This window comes from Nymphalis io, chromosome 6 (genome assembly GCF_905147045.1).
Source record: "Nymphalis io chromosome 6, ilAglIoxx1.1, whole genome shotgun sequence".
NCBI lineage: Eukaryota > Metazoa > Arthropoda > Insecta > Lepidoptera > Nymphalidae > Nymphalis > Nymphalis io.
In genome coordinates, this window is record NC_065893.1 from 948,646 (window position 1) to 975,993 (window position 27,348).

The following is a 27,348-nucleotide window of genomic DNA, read 5'->3' on the forward strand; positions in this document are numbered from 1 at the left end:
AACAAGTGAACTTACTAAAAACTTATCGACTTACAGTTTTATTATTATATAAATCAACTGTTTTTAGTGATTGAATGCATGTCGTTATTAATGTTGTCCTTCTCTCGCTTTTATGTAATGGATTTGTGTGACAGTGACAAATAATGTATCGTTTATTAATAGGACGTTTTGAGTTAGCTACTGAGATATTGTACTTGGTGTTCCTACATATCTTGTTAAAAAAAATGAACATAATATTAGTGTAAAGTTCTTTTATTGTGCATCAAATAAATTATCATTCATGCATACCTTTTATAAAGCACAATTATAATTAAATGTTTATTTTATAAATTAGCTTATTATTAAAAACTCTTTATTCCTCGTATTAGACAAGATTATCACGTTTTGTTTTATAATTAATAAATGCGTTTGCAAATAAATTCTCACAATGTTACGAGGCCACAAACTTTACATTTCACAAATGGAAATTTTATTTCAAAAGTGTGTACTGTTAAAAAGCAAATTACATTCAGACAAGCTCACGTTTTCCTTAAAACTAATATTTGTTACCATTAAAAATAGTGTAAAATCACTGTATGAAAACTTTGAGTTACATAGTTAAACTATCGGGTATAGTTTATGGCTTAACATCAAAATCTAAAATCTACTAAATTGTTATTTAAAGATACTACAACACTGGTTTTAAATATCCGTCTAGTATTCGTTCTCCTCGTCGAGTTCACCCTCAGTCGAGTCAACTCCTACTTCCTCGTAGTCCTTCTCGAGGGCAGCCAAGTCCTCGCGAGCCTCCGAGAACTCTCCCTCCTCCATACCCTCTCCCACGTACCAGTGGACGAAAGCACGCTTCGCGTACATCAAGTCAAACTTGTGGTCGAGTCTAAAAACAAAACGATAATGTTGGAAAACATTCGAAATTTTAAGGTATAAACTATTTTACAAAAAAGCAACTGAGCTTCATTAGCTGGTACCTCGCAGGTACTTAATATAATTATTTTCATCAAACGGACATAATGTTTTCTTTATTTTTTTGTGATAAATCTACGTATGCAAGAGGCATGTAAGTAGTAAGATAGTGACCTGGCCCAAGCCTCTGCGATGGCGGTGGTGTTGGACAACATGCAGACAGCGCGCTGAACCTTGGCGAGATCGCCGCCTGGTACCACGGTCGGTGGTTGGTAGTTGATGCCCACCTGTTTGGAAATTCGAGATCTTGAATTTTAAGTTTGTCGTGCTTGGGAAAATGGGTGAAATTTTGAAGAGTTAACAGAATTTTTAAAGTCATTTCAAGATAAAGCAATGCGAGTATCATCTACTCCACGACTTTCGCAGTACATATTATGTAGATATTAAATAAATAAACTTCTTTGTCCGCCAAACAAAAAAAAAAACTTATTTTATGGAATAATTTATATTATCTGTACAATATTAAAGAAAAAAAAATGTTCAATTGTCAAAAAATAAAAAAGAACAAGGATGTTTTCACTATTTAATTTGAATTTTACTAACTAAAGGAAACTTAAAAAAGGTTGTAGTATGAATATCACCTTGAAACCTGTGGGGCACCAGTCCACGAACTGAATGGTCCTCTTCGTCTTGATGGTAGCGATGGCGGCATTCACGTCCTTTGGTACCACGTCACCTCTATGCAAATAATATCGTAATCCGTTATTTTATTTACTATTATAATTAGCCCAAATAATTTGGGTGCTAAAGTTTAGTCTATGCATGATATACAAAATGTATCTTATGTATTCACATTTATATAATAATGTCCTCCAGACTGATTTTTATAGAATAGGAAGGCGGACGAGCATATGGACCACTGATGGTAAGTAGTCACCAACCCCATTGAAATTGGCATTGTAAGAAATGTTAACCATCGCTTACATCACCAATGCACCACCAACCTTGGGAATTAAGATGTTATATCTCTTGTGCCGATAATTACTCTGGCTCACTCACCTTTCAAACCGAAACACAACAATACTAAGTACTGCTGTTGCGGTAGAATATCTGATGAGTGGGTGGTACCTACCCAGACGAGCTTGCACAAAGCTCTACCACCAGTAGATTTCGACCACGGCGGCCAATCTCAAGAGAGATTAGCCAACTACGCAGGAGATACTATAGTGCACAAGTATGTGCGCAAACACAGGTGCACATTCTATTGCCTAACTCTCATAATCCGATGGGACGGCAATCCGACACGACCGGAAAGAGTTCAGGCGCAGAACCAACGGCTTTACGTGCTTTCCAAAGCATGTGAGTGAGTGAGTGAACACACTTCCAACTTTCAAACTCCGGGTTGCTACTGTGAATTTTCTGACAGAAAAATCCAATAACTTTTTCTGGCCCGACCTGGGAATTGAACCCAGGACCTCCGGGTCTGCGGCCTTACATCGAGCCACTAGACCAACGAGGTAGTTAAAGAACAAGAGACATTTTTATACAGACTTGACATAAGCTGCCTGGTCTTCGATCGTGTATTTTGACAAAGGTCAATATTACCAAGTGTGTTCAGCATACAGAACCACCTTATTGTCATTATATAATAGTTTATTAGTATAGTCCTATTAAAATCAATTGCGAGATTACTTACACACATAGAAAACACAGTGCCAATATTTGCATATAAGTTGTGGGTTTTTATCTGTCTTGAACAGTAATCAAACGATTATGTTTTTTGTATAATAATAATAATAATATAATAATATCCTGGGACATTTTTCACACACGGCCATCTGATCCCAAATTAAGCTTGTACAAAGCTTGTGCTATGGAAACCAGACAACTGATATACTACATATACTACTTTTCTTTTTGTAAATACATACTTATATAGATAATTACACCCAGACTCAGGACAAACAGACATGTTCATGCACACAAATGTCTGTCCTGGGTGGGAATCGAACCCACAACCGTCGGCGTGAAAGGCAAGTGTTCTAGCAACCACGCCAACCGGCTCGTCAGTATAAAAAAAGCTGTATAAAAACTCGAGTTTTTCAATTTATTGAACGCATAGAATCTACTAACATTTGTATTATTGTGATTTAAAAAAAAACATACCTGTACAACATACAACAGGCCATGTATTTGCCGTGACGTGGGTCGCATTTTACCATCTGCAAAAGTAATATAACCATTGCATCAGTGTTACTCGACTTTGAAAAATTATAATTATTGTTGTAATAATTTTATAATTCAGTTACATAACAGAAAAAATGCCTCATATTAAATAACGCTTTACAGCTATTCTGTAAGAAGCAAATAGTAACAGCCTGTTAATGTCCCACTGCTGGGCTAAGGCCTCCTGTCCCTTTTGAGGAGAAGGTTTGGAGCTTATTCCACCACGCTGCTCCAATGGGGATTGGTGGAATACACATGTGGCATAATTTCAATGAAATTAGACACATGCAGGTTTCCTCACGATGTTTTCCTTCACTTCAAAATGTGTTTTTATTACAAACCTAAGACGTTCCGCGGATTGTTTAGACCAAAGTTAGTCCATAGTTTAGTGTTGAATTTAATTTTGAAATAAATATTTGCTCTATTTCTTAAAATATATTTAGACAGTCTTCTAGATTAAGACGGACAGAGTTGAGGCCTGAAAACTGGAAAAACATAAACACGTCTGTACGTATCGTTACTGCAACGTTTGGTATGTAATAATCTTGTTATGTACTGAATATCATAATAACTGATTATTATCTTATGTTTAATGAGTAAAATATTTATAATTTATGCTTTTTCCTATGCTAGCTGCTAAGATAACGTAACTTGTAAAGCGAAATACGTAAGTAAAAAATACAGTAGCATGCGTTTCTTTGCAGTTTTGAATTGGAATCTAAATTAAAAATACGCTTCTGCACCAACAGTAGACATATATATTATATTTATGTATATATTTGTCATCCATGGTTATCGGACTGCATCAGTGACTGTTTTAATAAAGTGAGGTCGTAAACATGACACATTGTCTACATGAATAAAACCGATAAGAAATATTAAAAAAGAAACTAATTTGATAATTAACAAATGTGTTAAAAATTGGCTCCAGTTTATCGCCGTTTGACGGAGCACTTGGATGAATTAATCTTCTGCAATGCGCGTTCAGTGTGAGTATCGTTTTTCATCATTTACAATCTTTATTAAAACGGTGCCAAACGCTTTGTACAATATAAGCATATAATACGGCTTTAGACTACAAATCTCGATGTTCGGCCACTAAATAGTTAATGATATTTTTTTAATTGAATTCACAGTAGTAATACGTTTGATTGTATAAATGTAATTAGAGCACAGATAAACAAATATACCGAACCGACTATTTTTAAAATTGAGTTTTAGCGTCATGTGATAATTTTTTTTTCAATCAAACATTTTAATTAGAAGAAGTATGAAAGTAGATACCTGGTTGGCAGGTTCGAAGCAGGCATTTGTGATCTCCGCTACTGTAAGTTGCTCATGGTAGGCCTTCTCCGCGGAGATGACGGGTGCGTATGTCGCCAGCGGGAAGTGTATGCGCGGGTACGGCACCAAGTTGGTTTGGAACTCAGTGAGGTCCACGTTGAGGGCGCCGTCGAAGCGCAGCGACGCCGTGATCGACGACACGATCTGATGATTCATTTATTTATACAATTATTTATACAGTTTTGTTCAAATTTATGTAAATGTTTGTAGTTTCAATATGTTATTTTTTATACAATAATGAATAATTATGTTTTATATATTTTGAACTTAAAAGTAAAGTTGTAAAAGTAAAGAAGTTTGTTTATAATGTGGAACACTAATTATTTTTATTATAACTTTACTTTCTTAAAAGTCGCATTATGAAAAAAAAATCTATATGGAAGCATCAATATGGAAATTCGAATGATTTATTCTACTTCGCAACCTCTTTATTTTTTCAAGCATTTTTATTTGACTTCAATGGTTAGTATTTGTGGAATATAAGGTGACTGAAATTAAAGCTAGTTCCACAAAAACGATTGGTGCAGGTGTTACGGGGCATGCTATCTCGTTCACTAAATTTTATTTGTTTTATATTGCACATGGATTAAATACCGACTTATTATTTTAAAAAAAATTGGCAACTTACTCAGTTGTTATAAATATCTCGAGTTACAATAATCTAAGAAGTAATTCTTAGATTTTAACATTCTTACAAAACAATGGTATTTATTTTGTTTTTAGACGTCTGTATTGACGGTAATTACCTGCCCAATAAGCCTGTTGAGGTTGGTGTAGGTGGGACGCTCGATGTCCAGGTTGCGACGGCAGATGTCGTAGATCGCCTCGTTGTCGACCATGAACGCGCAGTCCGAGTGCTCGAGCGTGGTGTGGGTTGTGAGGATAGAGTTGTATGGCTCCACGACTGCCGTTGATACCTGTGATAATCGACACATTTTTAAAATACAGAAATTAAATTCAATTCTATAGGTAGTGGGATATTAAGGTACTAACGTGGATTTGTTTTAATGTAAAATATTCATCATCATCATGGGTATAGGCCTCTCCTAAAGATTTCTGCGGAGACCGATCTTGTGAAACCCGCCTCCAACGCCTCAACATTAAGTTAATCTAATTTTAAATTGTACTATCGGTCTAAATATCAGCGAAATAAAACTACTATATGAGTGATCAAATAATTAAAGACAAACCTATTGCTTTATTTGGCGTAATTTTATTTAAAGTGTGGTAGAACTTACTTGTGGGGCCGGGTAGATAGAGAATTCTAGCTTCGACTTCTTTCCGTAGTCGACAGATAGACGTTCCATCAGTAGGGAGGTGAAGCCGGAACCTGTGCCTCCTCCAAATGAGTGGAATACCAGGAATCCCTAATGTTAATGCACGAAATATAGTATTTTTTGTGTACTTTATATCTTTGTTCATATAAAATTGAATGAAGATTAAAAATATACATATTATGGTATGCTTATCAGGAATAATATACGTATCAAAATATGTTATACATATTCTAATTTACTTTTAAAAGTACGAATAACTACTTTTAATATTACATACACAGTGCCGTAAATTATGTACAAGTTTCCGTACTGGCTTGCTCTATCTAAAGCTAAATAACTACATCACAATGTAAATGCTCGTTACCTGGAGACCAGTGCACTGGTCAGCCAGCTTCCTAAGCCTATCTAAGACGACATCGACGATTTCCTTGCCGATGGTATAGTGACCGCGCGCGTAGTTGTTGGCGGCATCTTCCTTTCCAGTGATAAGCTGTTCAGGATGAAAGAGCTGACGGTACGTGCCGGTACGCACCTCGTCTGAAACAACGGTGATGTATCTTAGAATATTATTAATACAAGGTTATATCATATGTGTTACAAGTTTCTAGATATGTAGGCTATTTTAAACTCTCCTTGCCTCAAATGTAATATATAGAATTACTTCGCAATAGCCTAAAAAATATTTATACACGAATTGAAAAAATAAAACACGGTTTGAATATATTACGAAGTATTTAAAAAAGTTAACAAAGAAAATCAAACAAATTATTATAAAGTTTAAAGTTTTCAAATAATGATAAAGAAAAGTAATATTAATTTAATACTTAATTTTAGGAAAACAAAGCGTAAGCCAAACCACACGCAGTATTAAAATAATGATTATTTAATAACATTAAGTTATGTTCATTTGTTTTAAGTTCAGATATTATTAAAAAATGTGCAAAACATCGTATTCTTTAGCGAAAGTAAAATGATCTTTAATTAAAAAAGAAATTCATCGTCGTAACGGCAGATTTAACTGTAACCCTTTATATTTATCTGTTTTACAGATAACGCAAGACCTGGATATGACGGCACAACAACTTGCCTTTACTTTTGGCCTGTTATATTGAATATGACTTATAAAAAATGTAATTATCTTATTTTAATATTATGATATTGATAAATTCTAGTGTCGTTGAGCAATAAGGGGAAAGGTTAGTTATTATAAATGGCGCATTGACAAGTTCTATGCCTGGTGACCACTTATCTATCAGGTAGTCAATTTATGAAAGCAGAATTTTCGTATATAAACGGAAAAAAGACAATATTTATAGAACGACAATCGATACCAAGGTTGGACCAACTACAGTTATATTTAATTGTACGAATCGAGAATTTTGTAACCATACGAAAAAGCTTATGTAAAAAAAAAGTTTTAAAGGTATTGTCGAAGTGTAGGTCATACGGGTGTGACAGGGTAAAAAAAATGTTATTATGTAGGTATGTAAATTCCCGATAAAATTATGTTAGTGGGTGTGTTGTGAATTCGTTAATGTAAAATGTTTTTCTTGTACCTACCAATATATTCATTTTATGAAAAAATACTTATATTTACAGTAACAGCCTTTTAATGTCCCACTGCTGGGCTAAGGCCTCCTGTCCCTTTTGAGGCGAAAGTTTGGAGCTTATTCTACCACGCTGCTCCAATGCGGGTTGGTAGAATACACATGTGACATCATTTCAATGAAATTAGACACATGCAGGTTTCCTCACGATGTTTTCCTTCACCGTCAAGCACGAGATGAATTATAAACACAAATTAAGCACATGAAAATTCAGTGGTGCTTGCCCGGGTTTGAACCCACGATCATCGGTTAAGATTCACGCGTTCTAACCACTAGGCCATCTCGACTTTTTACCTACCCTTTAATGTTACTAAACTCGTTTTATTTTTGGTTTGTGTATAAAATTATAAATGATTTTACACACATGATTTTGATAATTTTATCTTAATAACAACTAAATACGAAAGTTTGTCGGGTAAGAAAAAGGTTATAGTTGAAGACATTTTTTAAATTTTAAAAAACTGCCGTATATCTGTCGCCTGTCAATGACTAAACGATTGTAAAAAAAATATAAATCAAGAAATACGCTCTGGAAGTCGTGGCGAAGTGATCGCCTCCAAACCTTAGTAATTACATCATTGGTTATAAGTTATAAGATTTTCAATATTAAGTTAATAATAGAAATGAAGTTATAATCGTATGACTGGCGCAACTTGGCCGAGCATATCGGCTTAAATTTCTTGTACTCGTATGCAAATTGTTTGATAATAAAAAAAAAACGAAGTGCAATGCGTACGCATTTTTCAAATAGATGTAGGTATGTGTTATTGTAATTTTATAGCCGCTTACTATGCGAATTGCGAATGTAGAAAGTGTTAAATCAATTAGCGCGAGAAATCTCTTTCCATTTTTAATTCGTACATATGTATGTTTTCAATCATTCTGTGTTCTACAGTAGCGAAACAGCAGTACTTACTCTTTCTGTTTAAAATTATCTCTCTCTCTCCCAATAGACAATGATGGCATAAAACTTTCGTTGTTCTCTTCTTGTGTATATAATAAAGTAGTACTAGTTTTCGCTCGCGGCTTGGCCGCGTGTTAAGGGAGGTCTTTAGAAGAAAAAAGACTTCAAGACTAATGACTATTTCTCTCGAGATATATAAACTATTTTTGTTGTTTGTTTAAGTAATTTTAACTGTCACTGTCAATTGTGCGAGTAAGTGCGGCAAAAAATTAAAGATTCACTTTGAAAATGTGTAAATCCGCCACTGAATACAAAATACAGATAAAAAAAAAATAAGGAAAAATCTCAATTAAATAACTCGTTTATAAACTCAAACTGAGACAGATCTCATCAGAAATCTTATTTCACGGCTAATTGTTGTGTGTACTCTTAGTGATTGAAGTGTGTTTACACAATCTAGTAATTCAATTTATATTGTTTCTCACCGAAAAGGCTGTTTTTTGGATAGAGTCATTGTAACGCGCTCCGGGCATTATCTAGTACATAATACAATTTAATGTTAGATTTTAAATAAATCTAAAGCATAATTAGAAAAATAATAAGTAACAGCCTGTTAATGTCCTACTGCTGGACTAAGGTCTTTTCTCCCTTTAAAAAGAAGGTTTGGAGTTTATTCCACCAATCTGCTCCAACGTGGTTTGGAGATATTACAGAATTTCAGTGAAATTACAAACATTCACGTTTCTCATGTTGCCCTTCACCACCGAGCAGATGAATTATAAACTCAAAGTAAGCATGAAAATTCAGTGGTGCTTGCTGAGATTGAACCTGTGATCAACGGCTTAGATGCTCGCATTTAAACCACTAGGATCACGCGGCAAAATTATGAAAAGTGAGTCTATTAATATAAATATTTTCTTTATATTTTATAAAGACCTATTGTTACATAGATAAACAATTTGTTAGATACTCCAATAAATATTGGAATGGTTTAATATAATTCTGGACGTAATGTTAGGTGCGTCGTAATAACGGGCCACTTGCGGGTTCGATGCCGATCGGATATCTTCTCAACGAGGTTTTGGAAGCTTTAAGGCTGATTACATCCTTCTGTCATATGATAAACAAAATTAAATTAAATATTTGCATCTTTAATTTAAGAAACGAAATCAGCTCATCTATTATAATATTTCTTGTTATTTTTGTTGTTTGGTATAAAAAGTAATCCTTCTTAGGGCTTTATAACAAATGACATCAAATCCTGTTCAGTGATTTAGCCGTGAAATCGGAACAGACAGATACATAGAGTTACTTTCACATTTATAATGGACTAGCTCGCTCCGATCTCGCACGGTCAGAATAATTAGTCTATACAAAATGTTTATATCGTAATACATATAACTCTAATGGTTTATGAGGTACACGTCAGTAAAACTCTCAGGCATGACTTTCCCAACAAAACCGTTACCATTTCCGTGAAAACCTTATGAAAATCCCTTTGGTAGTGTTTTAGTTTATCACGTTAAAACAGACAAATAGACAGACGCAGCGAGGGACTTTGTTTTATAATATGTAATGAAAATTTTATATTATAGCTACAGTAAGTGTACATTTTCCTGGAAATATATATTTAACATATTATTTTCAAAAAAATTAACTTCGTTGGTAAGTCGATAAGTTTGAATACATATAATTCATAAGAAAGTTAATACTATAAAAATGATCTGCTTGCGTGTGTAACCGACCTAAGGCTATAATTTCTGCGTAGCTTTTTGTCCGATTCAATCTCAGTACAATTAACTTCAGCTCAGTCACGCTGCGTCTTCAGTTGCTTTAAAATTACTTTGATATGTACGCCTTTATATTTAACCCAGATTGTAACAGCTATGTTTATATTGATAAGATTCAGTAACGAAGTAACAACAGACTTTAAAAACTAGTAATTTGTTCTAGATGCTTTATGAATCGAAATATTAGTTATTTTCAGCACGGCAATGAGTCATTAGAGGGTCTTATTTATTGTTAACCAAACTAAGAGAAGGTTTTTTTTTATCCTGGCCATCTGTCGATCGAACTCACAACCTTCGGCGTGAATGGGAGCTATTTACCAACCACGTCAGTGGCTTGTTTCGACAAGCCCTTGACCCTTATTTCACGAAATACTCGTAAATACTCGTGGTAGAATCTCACTCACACTCACGATGTTATTTACACCGCTGATTATGAGGTTAATTAGAACAAAATTTAATAATGCCTTTGCCCGTAATTAAACTTAAAAAACTTTAAAATTAAACCGGAATATTATTAATGACATTCAAATCGTTGCTGTAAATTGGGAGCTAAACATAATTAATTCTAAAGTATTTCATCGACTGAAATTGAACTTACCAACAACAGTTGGCTCAAGGTCTACGAACACGGCTCTGGGCACGTGTTTTCCAGCGCCTGTTTCGCTGAAGAAGGTGTTGAAAGAATCGTCTCCGCCTCCCAGGGTCTTGTCGGAGGGCATCTGACCGTCGGGTTGGATGCCATGCTCCAAGCAGTATAGTTCCCAACAAGCGTTGCCGATCTGAACGCCGGCTTGGCCGATGTGAACTGAGATGCATTCCCTCTGTAAAGAATATATATATTTTTAATATATAAAAATAATTATTACCAGTTAATAAAGAATTCCTTTTTTATTTGAAATTATAGCCCAACGTATTTAAAAACCAAATACAATTTATTGTTCGTATTTTACGAATGAATGAAATTTTTATTGCCGAGACATTGATCTTACGTATACAATTCTAGGATATCTTACTGAACTAATGAATGGTAATCAATCGTCAAATTACTTGTTTGATGATTGATAACAATTAAAAAAAAATTCAATTTATAGTTTTTCTAACAGCGATTATATAATGTACGTTTACCTGAAAAACAATCACTTAACAAGTTATCAGGTTAGTATATGGTTTTTAAATTATGTTAATATTTCAGTTATATACTATTGAAAAATGTTCGGACATTCAATTAAGCTTGGGTAAAATTCATGAAGCCAAGTGGTTTGTTACCGCGTGAATCTTAAGCAGTGATCACATATGTATCCAGCAACCTGCAATGGAGCAGCGTGGTGGAATAAGCTTCGCATCTTCTTTGGAATCTAAGCCCAGATGTGGGACAAATACAAGCTGTTACTTTACTGAACATTTTTTACATTTCATTAATTTCGGAGGGTGAAATTGGAAGGTTTCTTCACTAATCACCGAACATAATTTAAGACAAATGCAGAGAAAGTGTCCTGTCCCAGGATATTATATAAAGTTATCGACATTGAATGATAGATTAAATCTTATGGATAATACAGAGTCCATTGTCAATTGATAAATCAGTAGTAAAATAAATTGCTAAACTACATTAGTCGTATCTATTGACCGTTCTATAATAATAAGTATAACAATGCCATTGATTCATTTACTTTTGATATCGAATCAACAATACCAAGTGTTATTATATTAAAATCAGTAACACCCTCCGCGTTCCTGAGCTCAGGTCACCCTATTAAAATATGAAAATGTATTAAAAAGAAATATTAACAATACTAATGAGTTTTAAGCTAACAAATGAAAATTCTTGAAAGGTTTTTGTAGTTACAAATGATCACAAAGAGTTCCCTCTATTAGTTGAAAGCAGACGCATAATTGTGGATATTGTAACGAATTTTCGATTCACTCCGATATAACTGCGACATGTCACGTTATTTTCAGGGCTTTCGTGTAATTACCTTCGTATAAACGTAGGTATGGCTTACATTTGAATACGTACTTTCCATAATATGCCTGAATACATTAATGGTATCTTTTCACTGCTTATTACTTTCGTATCAGCCTGTAAATGGAATAGGCTGGGCTAGACTTGAGGGGGAGGATTGGAGCTTATTTCATCATGCTGTTCCGTTCTAAACACGCTGGTTTTCTCGCGATGATCCCCTTTAACACCAATTACGAGACGTATTATATAGACAAAATTAGCACATGAAAATTCAACGGTGCTTTCCCGAGTTCGTACTCGCAATTTTCGGTTAAGATCTAACCACTAGACCATATGGGCTCTTTTATTACTTGTACAATGTACAATATTAATTGCAAAATTGTTCACGTAATCGAATAAATCGACCAGATTTCTTAAAACTTTAACAAAAAGGCACTATTTACATTTAATTAAAAATTTAATTTTTAACATGTTTTATACGTGATACTATTGTCCGACTACAAGTTGTAATTAGGCGATCCAGCTGAATTATATATAATTACGTATAAAGTGAAGAGTTCGAGAACCTCGACTGTGATCAATAAAATTATTTATTGGAATTTCTCAAATTCGTTGGAAGTTTTTTCGGAAACTTAAACTTGTATCTTTATAAGAAGAAATAGTTTCTGACACGTCACACATTGTAGGCATGATACAATAAACTATATTCCCTAATACGTTATGGTAAAATTTGTAATAAAAAGAACATTACAAATAAAATATTTTTTTACAGAAGGGTCCAGTTTATTTTGAAATTGCTTACATACAACGATAAAAAAGAAATAAATAAATTATGTAATATAAAAACTAAATTACACAACCTTTGAAATCTCTCGTATGAAATAATACACGAGATAACTCATCGAATTTGATGTTAAGCAAACGAAGACGCTAAAATCGTCTTGTTTTTAATTTTATATTGTTATTTAAGCTTTACAATAGACAATATTATTTTCAATAGTGATTTAAATCTTCCTAGTACTCTAGATACTGAACGTCAGAAGTCAAACGGTCTCGATTCATTTGTCAAATGATTAATGTGTGTACACGCAACGCATGAATTGTTTCACGATACGCTTCAGATATTGGTTATGTTGTAAGTAAATTTGTTTGCTATGGTAATCTGAAATCTAAGATATCATATTATTTAACGTAAATCGGCTAAATAAAACATCATTTTTGAAATCGGTATTTTAGTAAGTTTCCTTATGTGAATCTCTTAAAAATCTAAATAAGAAAAAGGGTCCAATTTTTAAGATTTAAAGTATCGATTTAATGTTTATCCTTGATAATAACGAAAATTATATTTCGGTTTGTAAATGAAAAGAATGATACACTCAATATTTATAAAAAAAAAACCTAAGGCGAATATAGTCAGTTCAGTTTTTATTTAACTTATTATTTATGTGGGTCTAATCTCGCAACTGCATTGTAAGCTATTTCCACAATACAAATTGAGCTGAAACTTGTAAGTAATGTACAAAAATGTAGGTATATAAAACCATATTAAATGTTATTCGTTTTGGTACATCCATCAAATAAAAACGTGTTATTAACTTGATATCATATTAAAAATCGTTTTATACCGAAAGCGTTAAAGGTTAAATTGTCATAGTCGAAAAAAAAGTATATTTTACGAGGCTTTCGTGTTAGTTAAATATTTTCAGATATAACATTTCATGTCTGTGGGGGAGGATAGAGTTAATGAAATATTCCAATAGGCTATTATACTATATATATACTAGAGTTTGTATGTAATGTTTGATGAGTGCGATGCACGCATTCTGCGTGTTGATTTGCTATTGATAGTTTCAACTGATTTATTGTAATTATGGTACCTATACCGTGCAACTTGATTCACAATTTTATTGTAATTTCACACTGTGATCAAACTTTGCTTAAGCTAACAGCGTATCTTTTTTTAATTATTTTCATTAAACCTCCACAGTCACACTAAGCGTATGTACCTTTGTTTAATTAATGGCAAAAAAAAACTTGATTGTTCACAATTATTTAAAAAACATAAATAATGAAAGTTCATAACGAGCAATAACTAATAGTAATCTCTATTAGCTAAGTTTTTTGATTTATAATATAAATAATGCTATGTTTTGCTGGTTGGAGGTAGAATATGAGACGAGTTAAGTTAAATAATAATAAAATCCTGACATTTTTCACACACGGCCATCTGATCCCAAATTAAGCTTGTACAGAGCTTGTACTATGGAAACCAGCTGATATCTTATTTTTCTTTTGTAAATACATACTTATATTCAATAATCATAAGATAATATTTAAAGCCATAGATAATTTGCGCATTGAACATAATTCTTAAAAATAAAGTACTTATAATTGATTAGCGTCTATCATCTCAAAGAAATGCTCCATTGAGTGACTGGTCACGGAGCTGAATCCCAACGATCGGCATACCGAGCCTTTTGTTTGGAACATCTCAAGCGTAGCATTCGCTGTTAACGATTACTATAATCTGTTGTGCGAGGATGTTTTTTTTAAAAGCAATAAAACAGAACTAGAACTACGATCGCTAAATAGGAAATAGCAGTGTTTATTAAGAATTATTATGTCTTATTTTCAGCGCGATATCAAAATCATAATAAACTTTATTCAAATACGCTCGTAAATAAGTACTTTTGAATCGTCATATCATTGAATTAAATCGAAAGTAAATCCGACCTTAGCTTAGATACTTTCTTATTGTCCCATTATATATTGGTATTGGTAAACAGTTATCGGTTTACCGAGTTACCCGCCTTCCTGCTATAAATATAAAACATTTTCTCTCAATAATTTCAGATCTTTTAAGTCGTACAATCTACGGTATTATTTTCTTTTAAAAACGTTAATAACTTAAGCTTAGTTTCTTTTAATCCACGTCGTTAATTAAGCTTCTTACATAAATTTACCGTTTAACTCCTTAAATGGTGTAAAATGAATCGATCGTAATCAATTTTAAATCAATTAAGTGGGTGTAATTTTCCAATTACGAGACAAGATCGTAAAACTGTAACAATTACAATCCCACGCATCAGTACAGTCTTTTTGGATAAATTGAATTCGAAGATTTAGAACGCATAATTTGGTCCATCCTATTACGTTTATTTTAATTGTATTTATTCTTCACATAGTTAACTAATTGTGACTTTTACATATTTTATTTATTTCGATTTAGGATTTATTAATCACGACCTATAGACGCAGAAGGCTTATAACAACGTAATGCAAATCACACGCTGTAGCCACTTAATAGATGATGATGACGATCTAAACTGCGAGCCTATGTAGTCGACATAGGGAATATACCCTACGGACCTATGCATACACATAACTTCCATACAAAAAAGTAGTTCACTAACAATAAGAACATATTGTATTAACTGAAAGATATCGTTTTAATAGAACTTTTGATTAATGATACCAAGCAGCGGTACCACCACGTACTCTCTCCGTTTTTTACGCGCTGTAAACATACTGAAACGATTACAGATTAAAGGGGTCGTGTCTTTCTATTATATTCTTAGATACAACTGATTATATCGACTGCAAACAATTTAGTATATATGTCTAGGTAAACAATGAGAAACCGACATGCTTTGCCTTTAAGGTAGACTGATAAGTGACATTTTAAATTCGGTATACACGAGGCGCAGTTTACAGAATTTATTACTGGCAATCAATTAACAACATTGCATATACATATATTAAAATATAACCTGAAACTATAGTGCTGTGAGAACTCACCTCGTATCTTACTCGTGTAATTGTGAGAATAGACTTACGGTGATACGATATACATTCGTATATCCTTTAAATGTTATAATCATATCACTTTGACATATCGCATCGTAGTTCTGACGTCTAACATAATCAATTGCGCACTTCGGGCTTGCTCATCCTAGCGTTTCCCTAGATGTGCAATCGCCCTTATTTATAAGGCGACTTCCTCGTTATGTCTCTATTTATTATACTCTGACGGTATAATTTGTAGTAAAATAATATTTGATTATTTGTAATTGTGTAAAAAAATTGTGTAAAAAGTGACCGTTTTACTGCTATACTAAGAACTAAGGTCTCCTCTCCGTTTGAGGAGAAGGTTAGGAGCTAATTCCACCTTGCTGCTCCAATATAGATTAGTGGATACACGCGGCAAATTTTCATCCAACACATGTAGGATTCCTTATGATGTTTTTCTTTACCGACGAGCACTAATTAGTTATTAATTAGATATATATATTTTTTACTTTGTTTGTTTTTCAATGCCTAATTAATGTTTTTATTATAAATATTCAGAATGAATCAAAAATTAAAAATGCAAAAGTCTATTTATCTATATATCTATATTTGTTGTAAATTTGTCATATAGATTTAGAACTTGACTTGGATACGGATAGAATAAATAAAGGGTAAAAATAAATTTAATGCTTATAGTATCGCGAGAAACTCCGAGTATAACAAAAACAGTTTCCGTTAATTCGTCTGTCGGCAAGTGAAGTAAAGTAGACTTCCTTGACCATCCCTTTCCCTAACACGCTATAGGGTTACTTGAAGTATTACTAAGTATAACTTAAATGAAATGTATGTATTACACGAGAATTTTTAAAAGTTTGTTTTTGATACATACTATTACGAAAAAAACGAAGCGAAGATTCTTTTAACCTTCTCAATGGTTATCCTCAAAACGTTCACAGACGGCATCTGTTATTACATGTTTGCGAATAATAGTCATTGCTCAGGGTCAATGCACCCACTATTTTTCTTCGTCGACTGGCAACACACAAAAAGTTAAAAGCATACAAAAAATGATAAGTGCAAGCAGTTAAGCTGTTAATTTTGTTAATTTTTCTAATGTATATTAATCTTGTCATATATCTCTTTTATATGGTTAAGCTTATCCAGAGCTTAAATACGTCTTTAAAACATATGAAGTAACTACTTTCATGATTATCGGTTGACTAGTTGAGACATAGAAGAGACAGCATAACAAACAAAATATACAAACTCACTTTTGCATTTATAATATTAGTAAGTATACAGTTTGTCGGAACTAAAGAGCTATTCTCTAAGAACAACTTCGGAAGTTTCGGCAGAACAAGCTCGTTAAATGACAAAAAAATACATGCGACATTGACTATAATAATTATAGCATTTATAGGACAGTTAGTTTTAAATATTTCACGAGTTAAATACGAAGTGAGTTTGAGCACTGCTGGAATCGCTTTGTACGTATTGGTAACATTTTGATTGGTTGTCGTTTAATTAACCGTAATGGCTAGATTAAAATTTAATAAATGTCAATTATATACTTTTGATTATTGAGAACATACTAGATTATAACTTGTGATATTTCGTTCCGCAAAAGTTATTCATATGAAAGAAAACAATGGTCGAGACTCGAAGCTTATTAGCGTCTCAGTTTTAAATTAGTTCGTTCCGTTTTTCTCATTTACAGAGATAACAATAAAAAGCAAACAGAAAAAATATCTCTTGGTATTCGCCATTTTAGGGCCGTCGTGTTGGCTGATAGCGTCGCTTTTTACTTTTGTCCAGACAAATTGCGAAGTTTACTTGTAGCTCTACACAGAAGTCATATAAAATATTGATATTAATCTTCCATATACAAATAAGTATAAAATAATACAATACCTATTTCTCCCCGTTTGTCAACCGATTTTTTTTTTCACGTAGCTTGAGGAGCTTCAGTGTTACAATAAAATAAAGTAATAAGTGAAGATTTTTTTTTAAATTTTTAATTATAGTGGAATTCCGATCACTAGGTGAACACTAATAATATTAAATCCATAACGATTTTTATTAGTCATTTGTTTTTTTAATTAGAACATTTATTTAAATTTTTTACATATATATTATTATTTTCGATGGCAAAATGAGGTTTGCCATATTTTGCAAATAAAAAAAATGAATTTAAAGTTGTAAAATAATGACACGAAGCATCGTTTCGATTACAAAACTGTGTACTCCCGCCCTAAATTTCGAAGAAAATTAATGCTTCAAGTGGAAGCTACCAAACGTCCACCCTAGGTGTAGGTTTTCATAAGGGTTGGTTAGACGGTAGACATTATAAGTCGCTTAAAAGTCAATTCAAAAACATTCTGAATGATTATTTAACTTTTTTTGTTGCATAAAGCTCGACTGAGATTATCCTAATCAAAATTAAGTATACTTTGTTCACTTTACAAGAATTTTTTAATGTAAAAGTAATATTAAGTAATGTGTTTATAAATGTTTTATATATAAATAAACGTTAAAATAGTATATAAGAAGACTCCTACATCTTTTTTGTAAAAGAATAATAGCAAGGCCCGTATTTTTAGGAATTACTAACATTCTTATGTACGCCTCCAACTAAGCGTAAAAAAAAACTATTGTTAGGAGTGGGCATTGCAATATCCCAAGATCAAGGATCGAACTTGCGACTTGTACCTGTACTTTCTGTACCGTTTTAAAAAACGTGTCCATCGTACCTATGGTGAACTTGTCGTTAAACTTGTTTATGAAGATAAATAACATGTTATAATAACATGTTATAATGTTATACGCCGTGGAGTACCGGCTTAGAATAGTACTCCCCCAATCTCATCCCGTGGGTGTCGTAAGAGGCGACTGAGGGACGGGGAAAAGGGGGGATGGGCAGCAGCGTCCCCCCTCCCATAAACATCTTACCCCCTACTGCGCTCGCCAACACGCCTGCCCAGCGCGGCGAGTATGGGCAAACCCCTCCCTTAATGGCAGATGCGCCCAAAAAAAGGCCCCCAGTTACCGGCAAGCCCGCTAGGCCCGACCAAGGTAGCGGTCGCGGTATCGGCAGGCCAGGGGGTGCTAAGAATCACCGGTTCACGGCAGGCTACCGTGTAAAGCGACTGAAAATGGCAACGTATAATGGACGCTCGATGAGGCTGGACCATCACCTCGCCGAATTAGAAGTAGAGTTAAGTCATATAAACTGGCATATACTGGGGTTATCTGAAGTCCGAAGACAGGGGGAGGACACGATAACTCTAGAGTCCGGTAACCGGACCGACGACCTTAAGAAGGTGGCGGGCACCAACTGGATGCGGAAGGCGGAGGACAGGGAGCTTTGGCGCACCTTGGGAGAGGCCTATGTTCAGCAGTGGAAAACGATTGGCTGTTGATCTTGATCTTGATCTATAATAAGTTTGTTGTATTACACAAAACCTAATCTATTTAAAGACACATTTATTTAAATTATATAATATCTGGAATATTCTCTTCTCAATGTTTTTACCGTAAGACTTACTTATATATTTTAAAAGTACCTATCATAAAGATAAAATAATTGCTACAAATGAGCCAATATTATTAGATTAAAGTTTCAACAATAGTCTAAAACTCTAAGTATACGATTGTATTTTCACTTAAAAACACTACATCCAAGCGATGATATCAATTGTCCCCTACCGTCAGAATATATGAGCTAGCACTAACTAAACTTCCCGCAACTGTCTCATATTTCAAGGTGACGTCAGACTTTCCCTGACTCAGCCCCAATTAAAGGACAATGCCGAAGAGTGCTATCAGCCGCTTTTATTTCCGTTGGTATATTTAATATCAACATATTGACGTAGACATTATTTCTGTAGCAGGATTTTTTTTATGGATAAATTAAAAATTATAATATAAATGTTTGGTAGTGCTACTAATTATTTAACATATTCGCATCGCTGCCGAGCAAAGTCCTTGTTTCTTCTTCATTTATGAATATAACCTATTCCACCGCTTTGTTCCAGAATGTATTGGTCAACACAAATTAAGCACATGAAAAATCGACGAATGCTCAGATGTGATTTCCGCGATCTTCGCATAGAATCCACATATTCTATCAACTAGTCCATCTCGACTGTTATGAAGATGATGAAACTTTTTTGAAGTTTTTTATTAGTCGATTTTATTAATTAAGCATTGCGATATCTGTATCTGTTTCTGGGATTACATTCTTTGTTCAGTGTGATTCACAGTTATAAGAAACGTGTCGTCTTGATTATTGACTAAGAATAACACATCTCCACTTTTTAGACTATATTTTTATTACTTATAGCTTATTTAGTCATGAAAAATTGTTACATTGTAATTCATACTATAATTTTAAGGAACGGAACTGGAACTGATTTACTTCCGGATTTAATTTTAGATTAAATTCCTTTATTCTTGTTTTAGCAAGACTACGTTGGATGATAACTGATCTTAACTTTCGGCCATAGGCACAAGATGTAGGTTATACTAATACTTTAATAATAATAATAATGTCCTTCCGATTTCGGCCACGGTGGTCAATATCAAGAGAGATTAGCCTATTACGCAGGAGATATTATACACAAGTGCACAAGTGTGTACGCAAACACAGGTGCAATCTCTATTCCCTAACTCTCATAATCAGATGGGACGGCTATTCGACACGATCGGAAAGAATTCAGGCGCAGGACCAACGGCTTTACGTGCTTTCCGAGGCACGGGATTGAACACACTTCCAATTTCCAGACTCCGGGTTGTATTTTAAACACAGCACATAGTATTGATATTTGGTGGTCATATAGCTAATAAGTTTGCGGTACCACCGATAATATTTAATCGATGTTCATCATCATCATCATCAGCGCCCTTTTCGCGTCCACTGCTGGACATAGGTCTCTCCAATGGCATCCTGGTCTCCTCGGTAAATCGTAAATACGTGTAAAAACGTAGGTACAACATGAGATGAATTCGACTTTGACCAAAATGATGTTCATTACATGTTAAATGTCCTTTAAGTTTTAATACCTAGAAAGACATCCATCATATCAGGTCACCGACCGTAAATCCAATTTCATTAAGCGACAATTTTGTGCAAATGAGTTAAGTCACGCAGTAACTTTTATTTTTGACCATTTATTAATTATGTTAGTCATTAAGTAGTTTTTGTATTTCCTAATTTCCCCGGGGTCTACAAAAAAATGCCAACGAAAACAGAATATTCGATATACCATTTTTATATTGCGATGGGATCTGCAATGCTGGTGCTTTAAGCTCCTTGACATATTATACACGTATATATAGTAGAGTTATATATGTATATTTTTAAACTAAACAGATAAATCGATTACCAGTTTGATCCTATAAGTAGGCTTACACATTCAAGATTATTCGTAAAGTTTTAGCTGGGCACTACAGTTATTTTATGTTGAGTTTCATTAACTTTTCAACTTTTAGTTCACACGCACACTTTAATTTAGTCAAGTTTTTTAACGTGCGTAATATCCCGGTTTTATATATGACAATATTACGAGAACATGTATTTATTATTTAAAACGAAATCTGTAATTCTTTAAAAATTAACATTTAAAAGTTTATTAAAGAGTACATTTAACGTTATTAACAAAGGTAATATTATATGTATTATAAAAATTTGATTGTTTTGTAATTGTTCAAAGCATAAAAAACAAATAAGAATACTTCTAAGTTCATCGTGTGTGAATCATGTAATTTAACCGCGCCAGACCAGCCTCGGCTCCCTCCAATATACGTTAGATTGTATAGCGAATTTGATAAGTAAATGAATTTATAAAATATTTTATCCCAATCAAACACATAATTCATATTTCTACACTTAAAAGTTAAAATAAATAGATTCATATTCCCTTTTTTTGCAAGTATTTTTATACATTATATTTATTCGTGTTAGTTTTGCTTAATTAAAATAACCTAACATTTGTTATAACTAATAAATTTTATTTATTTTAATAAACTTTAAAGAAAAATTGAAATCAGAAATTATTCCCTGATTTTTTGAATAGTAAAATGGTTATCCAATTACTATTGAAAAATACAATGCATCTGAAATTAAATGAAATCGCGGTTTAAGCAATCACAATATAACCTGACTGAGGATTTTTGGGATAATAGCGTCTACAGTCTAATAAAAAGGTTAGTATTTTTTTTTTTATTAGTTTTGGGTAATTTTATAAATTCAGAGTATTTTGTTGCTCTATTCAGATAAGCAACATTTTTCTTTATCGAGTCTGTTCTTGGAATATTATATGCAATAGGTTGTTATAATGGTGCATTGAATACTGTAATATTCATCCAGACAATGATCGGGAAGAAGTAGGCGGAGCTTAATGCTTCGTTTTCTGATTATCTTTCTTTTGTTTCACATTGTATCTAACACACACAAACCATTTGTATGTATGTTTCTACACAGAGCAATCTAAAATGGCCACAAATAACATTTTTATTTTATTTGCTTAGATCTATTAGGTCGTTAATTATTAAGGAAACATTTATGAAAAAGTGTCCTGAGTCACAAAGAGGTACGTGCGATTGATTTTTAATAACATAAATAACTCTAAAGCTTATAATCGTGATTGTGTGACATATTTACAAAAATATTTTTTAATACATAATAAAATAATTAATAATAGATATTTATATAAATAAAAAACCCAACACCAATTTAACCTTTGTAAAAACATCAAACGAAACCCTTAGCAATCTAATTAAAATTATGCCCCATACAAAGGGTGCAAGCCTTTGGTGCACGTGTCAAAAGTACTGCAAAAAACTATATGCGATGATTTGTTAAAAAAGCGAAAGCTATAATTGCAATGCTTGTACTCAAAAGCGCGGTATTAATTTCGCATTCAATTGGACAAAGTCGCTGCATTGTCGTGGGGTATTTTATTGTTCACCTACATAGAACGTACATACATAATAATGCGCTAGTCTATACTTCTCCAGGGAAAGCTCTTTTATATAATTCCACATTTAAAATGATATAGATTCGTACTGGTCACATGAGCTGCTTAGGATATACAATTGTTATGTGTTTTTTAAGAAAAAGTAAGAAGATTCAATGAAATAAATGTTCAATTAGATATTTTGCGGTTGTATATTTATCATTTTATAATACATAAGCGTATTTAATACTCCCTTAGGAGATAATTTAAAAAAAAATCCTTTATTAGTGCTAACCTACGTCACAAAATATATTTTTGTGCAAAATTTGATCCTGTTAGAGCCATCGGTTTAGGCTGTGCAATGTATGTCAGTTAGTCATTGTAATATTTTAATAAGTAGATAAAAAAATAAACTTTAAAAATCGAATATCGAAACTTAATCTATTCATATTAGTTTATTGTTGCGAATATTTTAGATATTTATGATTTCAGTATAACTATTTAATTGTATAATGAGTCCATTTAAATACAAAGTTATCTGAGATTGAACAAGCAGGATTCACACATGTGTTGTACTGTAGCCAGCGATGCGACGCCATACTTGCGAGTATTAGTCGTGCAATCACGATTATACTTGCAGTACTTAATGAATAACATCGTGAAGATCTTGGTCATTGACATTTTATTGATCGTAACCCTTTATAATATATATAAATAAATATTAGTATTATTTTATATAAAAATATTACATCTATCTTATGATTTGTCGTCTTGTGTAAAATAACCTTTACGAGGCTTTACGATACTTTTTATCATTTCGTTTTTCCACTTTTTTGATATTAGAACACTTAAAAAATATGATATGGACGTATTGAACTTAAGAAGTTTTGATTATCATTATCCAATGAAGAATTATATTATCAAACGGCTCTATTTCTGTAAAATTTATGGATTATGTTTAGTTTGAATTTATTAAAGATCAAGAAAATTTATTAAAAAGCACAATTTCACATTCTTTGTGGATTCCTATTTTAAAGTTCAAATATTTTGAAACCAATAAAGTCTAGCCTACTTACCCGCCTGTTCTTATATTTCTTCGATTAAGTTGTAATTCGATATGTGTACAGTGTACACAACATTACTAAAAATGGAAACTGTCGGATCCATCTTCCACATAAAATATATAAGTACGTAATTATTATTTTTATTTAGGCTTTTAGGCACAACATTTCCGTGAAAAATATTATGAAAAATGTTATTTATAAACAGTAGAGCTATCTCTTAAAGAACTTGAAATCAGCAGACAACACGTTTATGGAATAATAAAATGTTATGAGATATTAACTATAACAATTTTAGTAAAAAGTAACGAGATTTGACCTAAACAAACTAAAAAACATTTTTTTCAATAAATAATGTTGGTGAATAGTTAAATGGTCACCTGGTGGTAAGTCATCATCACTCATATATGTACATATTCGCTGTAAGCATTAAAGTACGGCCTTACATTACCAATGCGCCATCAATCTTGGTAACGAAGATGTTACTCGTATGTCCCTTATGCCTGTTACACAGTTGGCAAGTGAAATAAAAGCTTTTAAAAATTACATTTCACAATATCACCGTCAGATATTATTCAACAATAGTTTATTTATAAAAATTCATGTTATAATTAAATATCCGTTAGCAACTTTATATATAGGATATAATTTGTAATTTGAAAAGTCAAATTTGCGATTGAAACATTATACGTTTTTATTTTGCATTTGAACAGATTTCTGTGAATCGTGACAATATCGGGATATCCTAAAAATATTATAGGCTATACCAATTCGATTATTACCAGTTCGCTTAATTATAAAATATGTTTTTTTAATTAACGAATTAAAATAAAACATTAGAATTTAGATAACACAACATTTATTTTAAAATTTAAAATAATATGTATCCCTTGGGCTTATTCCACGGCATGTTTGCCTTCTATATGAAATATTATTAGAATAACCGTTCAAGCCACATTGTGTTACCCACAACAACAAACAATTATCATAATATTAGTAAAATCATCCAAATCTAAGAGTTGTCGATTGTATGAAACAGTTTATATTTTGTTTAAAGTCGATTAAACATTTGTACTATAATCTAAATGAAGCCTTTTTTATTTTTGGGTACGTTAGTGTAAAACTGGAAAAGCTATTGTAATTTTAGGCAATACAGTTTCACGCTATGAAATAATCTATTTCCTCATAAAAATTAATATTTTACGTCATTTTAGATTTTTTCCCATTAACATATTTCGATAACCGGTTTTTTTTTATAATTTGTAAAAGTTTTAACTGATAAGAAATAAAAAATTTGTTTCTTAAAGCTCATCGTATAAAGTTGAGCTTCATTTTATTCAACAGAGCTTCGAAAGTTCAATAACATTGTTTTCCGATAGGATCATATCGGATTCTTGTATTTTTTATATGAATCAAAATTATAGAATTATCTACCTTCATCATTTTAGTTATTATTGGGATCGGGTTAAATAAATAAAAACTTTGTAAGAAGTAAGTTTTGTTATTGATTATGTAAAAAAATGAATAATAATAAACTTTTTTTTAAATGTTTGCTATTTAATTACGGGAATTATTTAGGCGCGACAAATTTGTAAATATTATATTTATGTATAAATTGAGTTTGAATTTCGATAAAATTGATAAAAACTTACCATTTTGTCAAAATGGATGTAGTGAGTGGAGACAGCAAAAACAGTGGCGTGGCGAGTTCGCGAGGCAACGCACCGAGCCGGACTGATGGCGACACCAGGCTACCATCGGTTTTATATACTCATGGTGGTGCGCATCGGTTATTCTGGAGTTATTCGATATAAAGGTTCGAAATCCCTTATAATTATAGTTTTGGGATTTGTTGGTTAGGACGACATATATATCGCAAAGCATATATGAAAAATATTACAACTTTTTGTTCCTTGGCGTTCTGTGTCCACGTCTATTTGTTTGTTAATTGCTTCTAATTTGAGTTGTCATAGTCACACTTAATATATCCTATTTTTTTTTAATTAATATCATCTTACACAATCCAAGCCGAAATGTTCCAGTAGTTAGAATAAGTCAAGATTCACGCTTAACCGGTAAAGGAAAACTTCGTCAGGAAACCTACATGTGTCCTGCATAAAAAATTGCTACATGTGTATTTACCAATTGGAGCGATGTGTTGAAATAAGTCTCGATTGAAAAAAAAAAAGTTTAACTGCTAAAACTGTGAAAATACTGTGAAAAATAATTATCAAAAAAGAAAACAGCAATAAACATTTTAACAATTTATTTTTAATATATTGTAAAACACATATTTATATATTTAGACACCAACAATTTATCCGTTGCCCTAGGTGAGCGACAGGATGCGACATGTAGCGACACGACGCGACATAATGCGACATGTAGCGACACGACGCGACATAATGCGACCAATACTATACGTGACGTGTGTCCTATTCTGTTGTCGTCTGTGAGCGACAAACGAAGCGATCTCAGTTCATTATTGTTGTAATCCTGGGCAAAGTATAAGTACTCGAAAAATCATATATTTAATACTTATTTCTAGAAAAACTTTGTAAAGACAGAAGGAAGACAACTTATATCATATATTTAGAATGAAATAAATTTGGAGAGGCATGCTTCACGTTGAAACCAAGTCCGCACTTCGTCGCGTCTCATCGCAATTGTGATTAGGGCTACAACGTAAGCCACAAATACACACAAAGGACACTTGATATTGCGTCGCGTCGCGTCGCGTCGCATTACTGCGTTTTTTCGTACACCTAGGACGACGGGTTATATAATCGTAAATATGGAAAGTCAAATTAATAAATATAAATATCTATAGTACTATTTTACATAATTGTTATGTATGTAATAAAACAAAATGAGAATGTAAATTATTTGTAATATGTAATAAAATAAAATGAAAATATATTTTATGTACATAATGATTTTAAAATTAAAATTAAATTATATACATGATAAATTTTCAATAAAGCATACCGATACGGAATTATTTCTTGCCATGGAGCCTTGTCGTTCTAAAGTTTTGGTAATAAAAAGTTTAATAAACAATGATATGGAACTATTAAAATAACTTCACATAATATAACGCACAAATGTAAATAAAATATACAAGTTCATTTGTTTAAAAAAGTTTAAAAAACATTACAGTAAAAATCGCCCCATTCCATATTTATATTACGGTAAGCGTCCAGAATACCGTCTCCCATATGCCTATAGTACGATAAGCTGTTGTATATTAGCAGCTTATAGTAGAGTATCCAGAAGTCTATTTTTGTAAACTAAAATAATAATTATACAAGAATTTATTATTTTTTATTAATTTATTTAAATATAGTTTATCAATTAAGTTTAATTAATGTATTGTTAATGAAAATGTTTACAGATATTTGAAAGAGGGTAACATTTTTTCCTGATATTTTCTCTATATTAGTGAATGCAAGTACTTTACAAGGCATTTTGAAAGTGTTTCTATGTAACAAAGGCGGTTAAAATAGCTGCTGTTATTGGCCCGTCTAT

General features: G+C 32.5%; 1 protein-coding gene across 1 annotated transcript; it reads right to left on the reverse strand.

The window, feature by feature from the left end:
* Positions 1-238: 238 nt before the first annotated feature.
* On the reverse strand, positions 239-25,547 carry LOC126769145 (tubulin alpha-1A chain). Its single transcript, XM_050487757.1, has 10 exons — positions 25,473-25,547; positions 10,650-10,872; positions 6,115-6,287; positions 5,712-5,840; positions 5,220-5,390; positions 4,414-4,617; positions 3,070-3,125; positions 1,545-1,641; positions 1,078-1,190; positions 239-877 (listed from the first exon to the last, which is right to left on the reverse strand). Exons 1-10 carry the CDS (start codon positions 25,473-25,475, stop codon positions 694-696), a joined length of 1,353 nt encoding a protein of 450 aa, XP_050343714.1. The 5' UTR covers positions 25,476-25,547; the 3' UTR covers positions 239-693.
* Between the last annotated feature and the right edge of the window lie 1,801 nt (positions 25,548-27,348).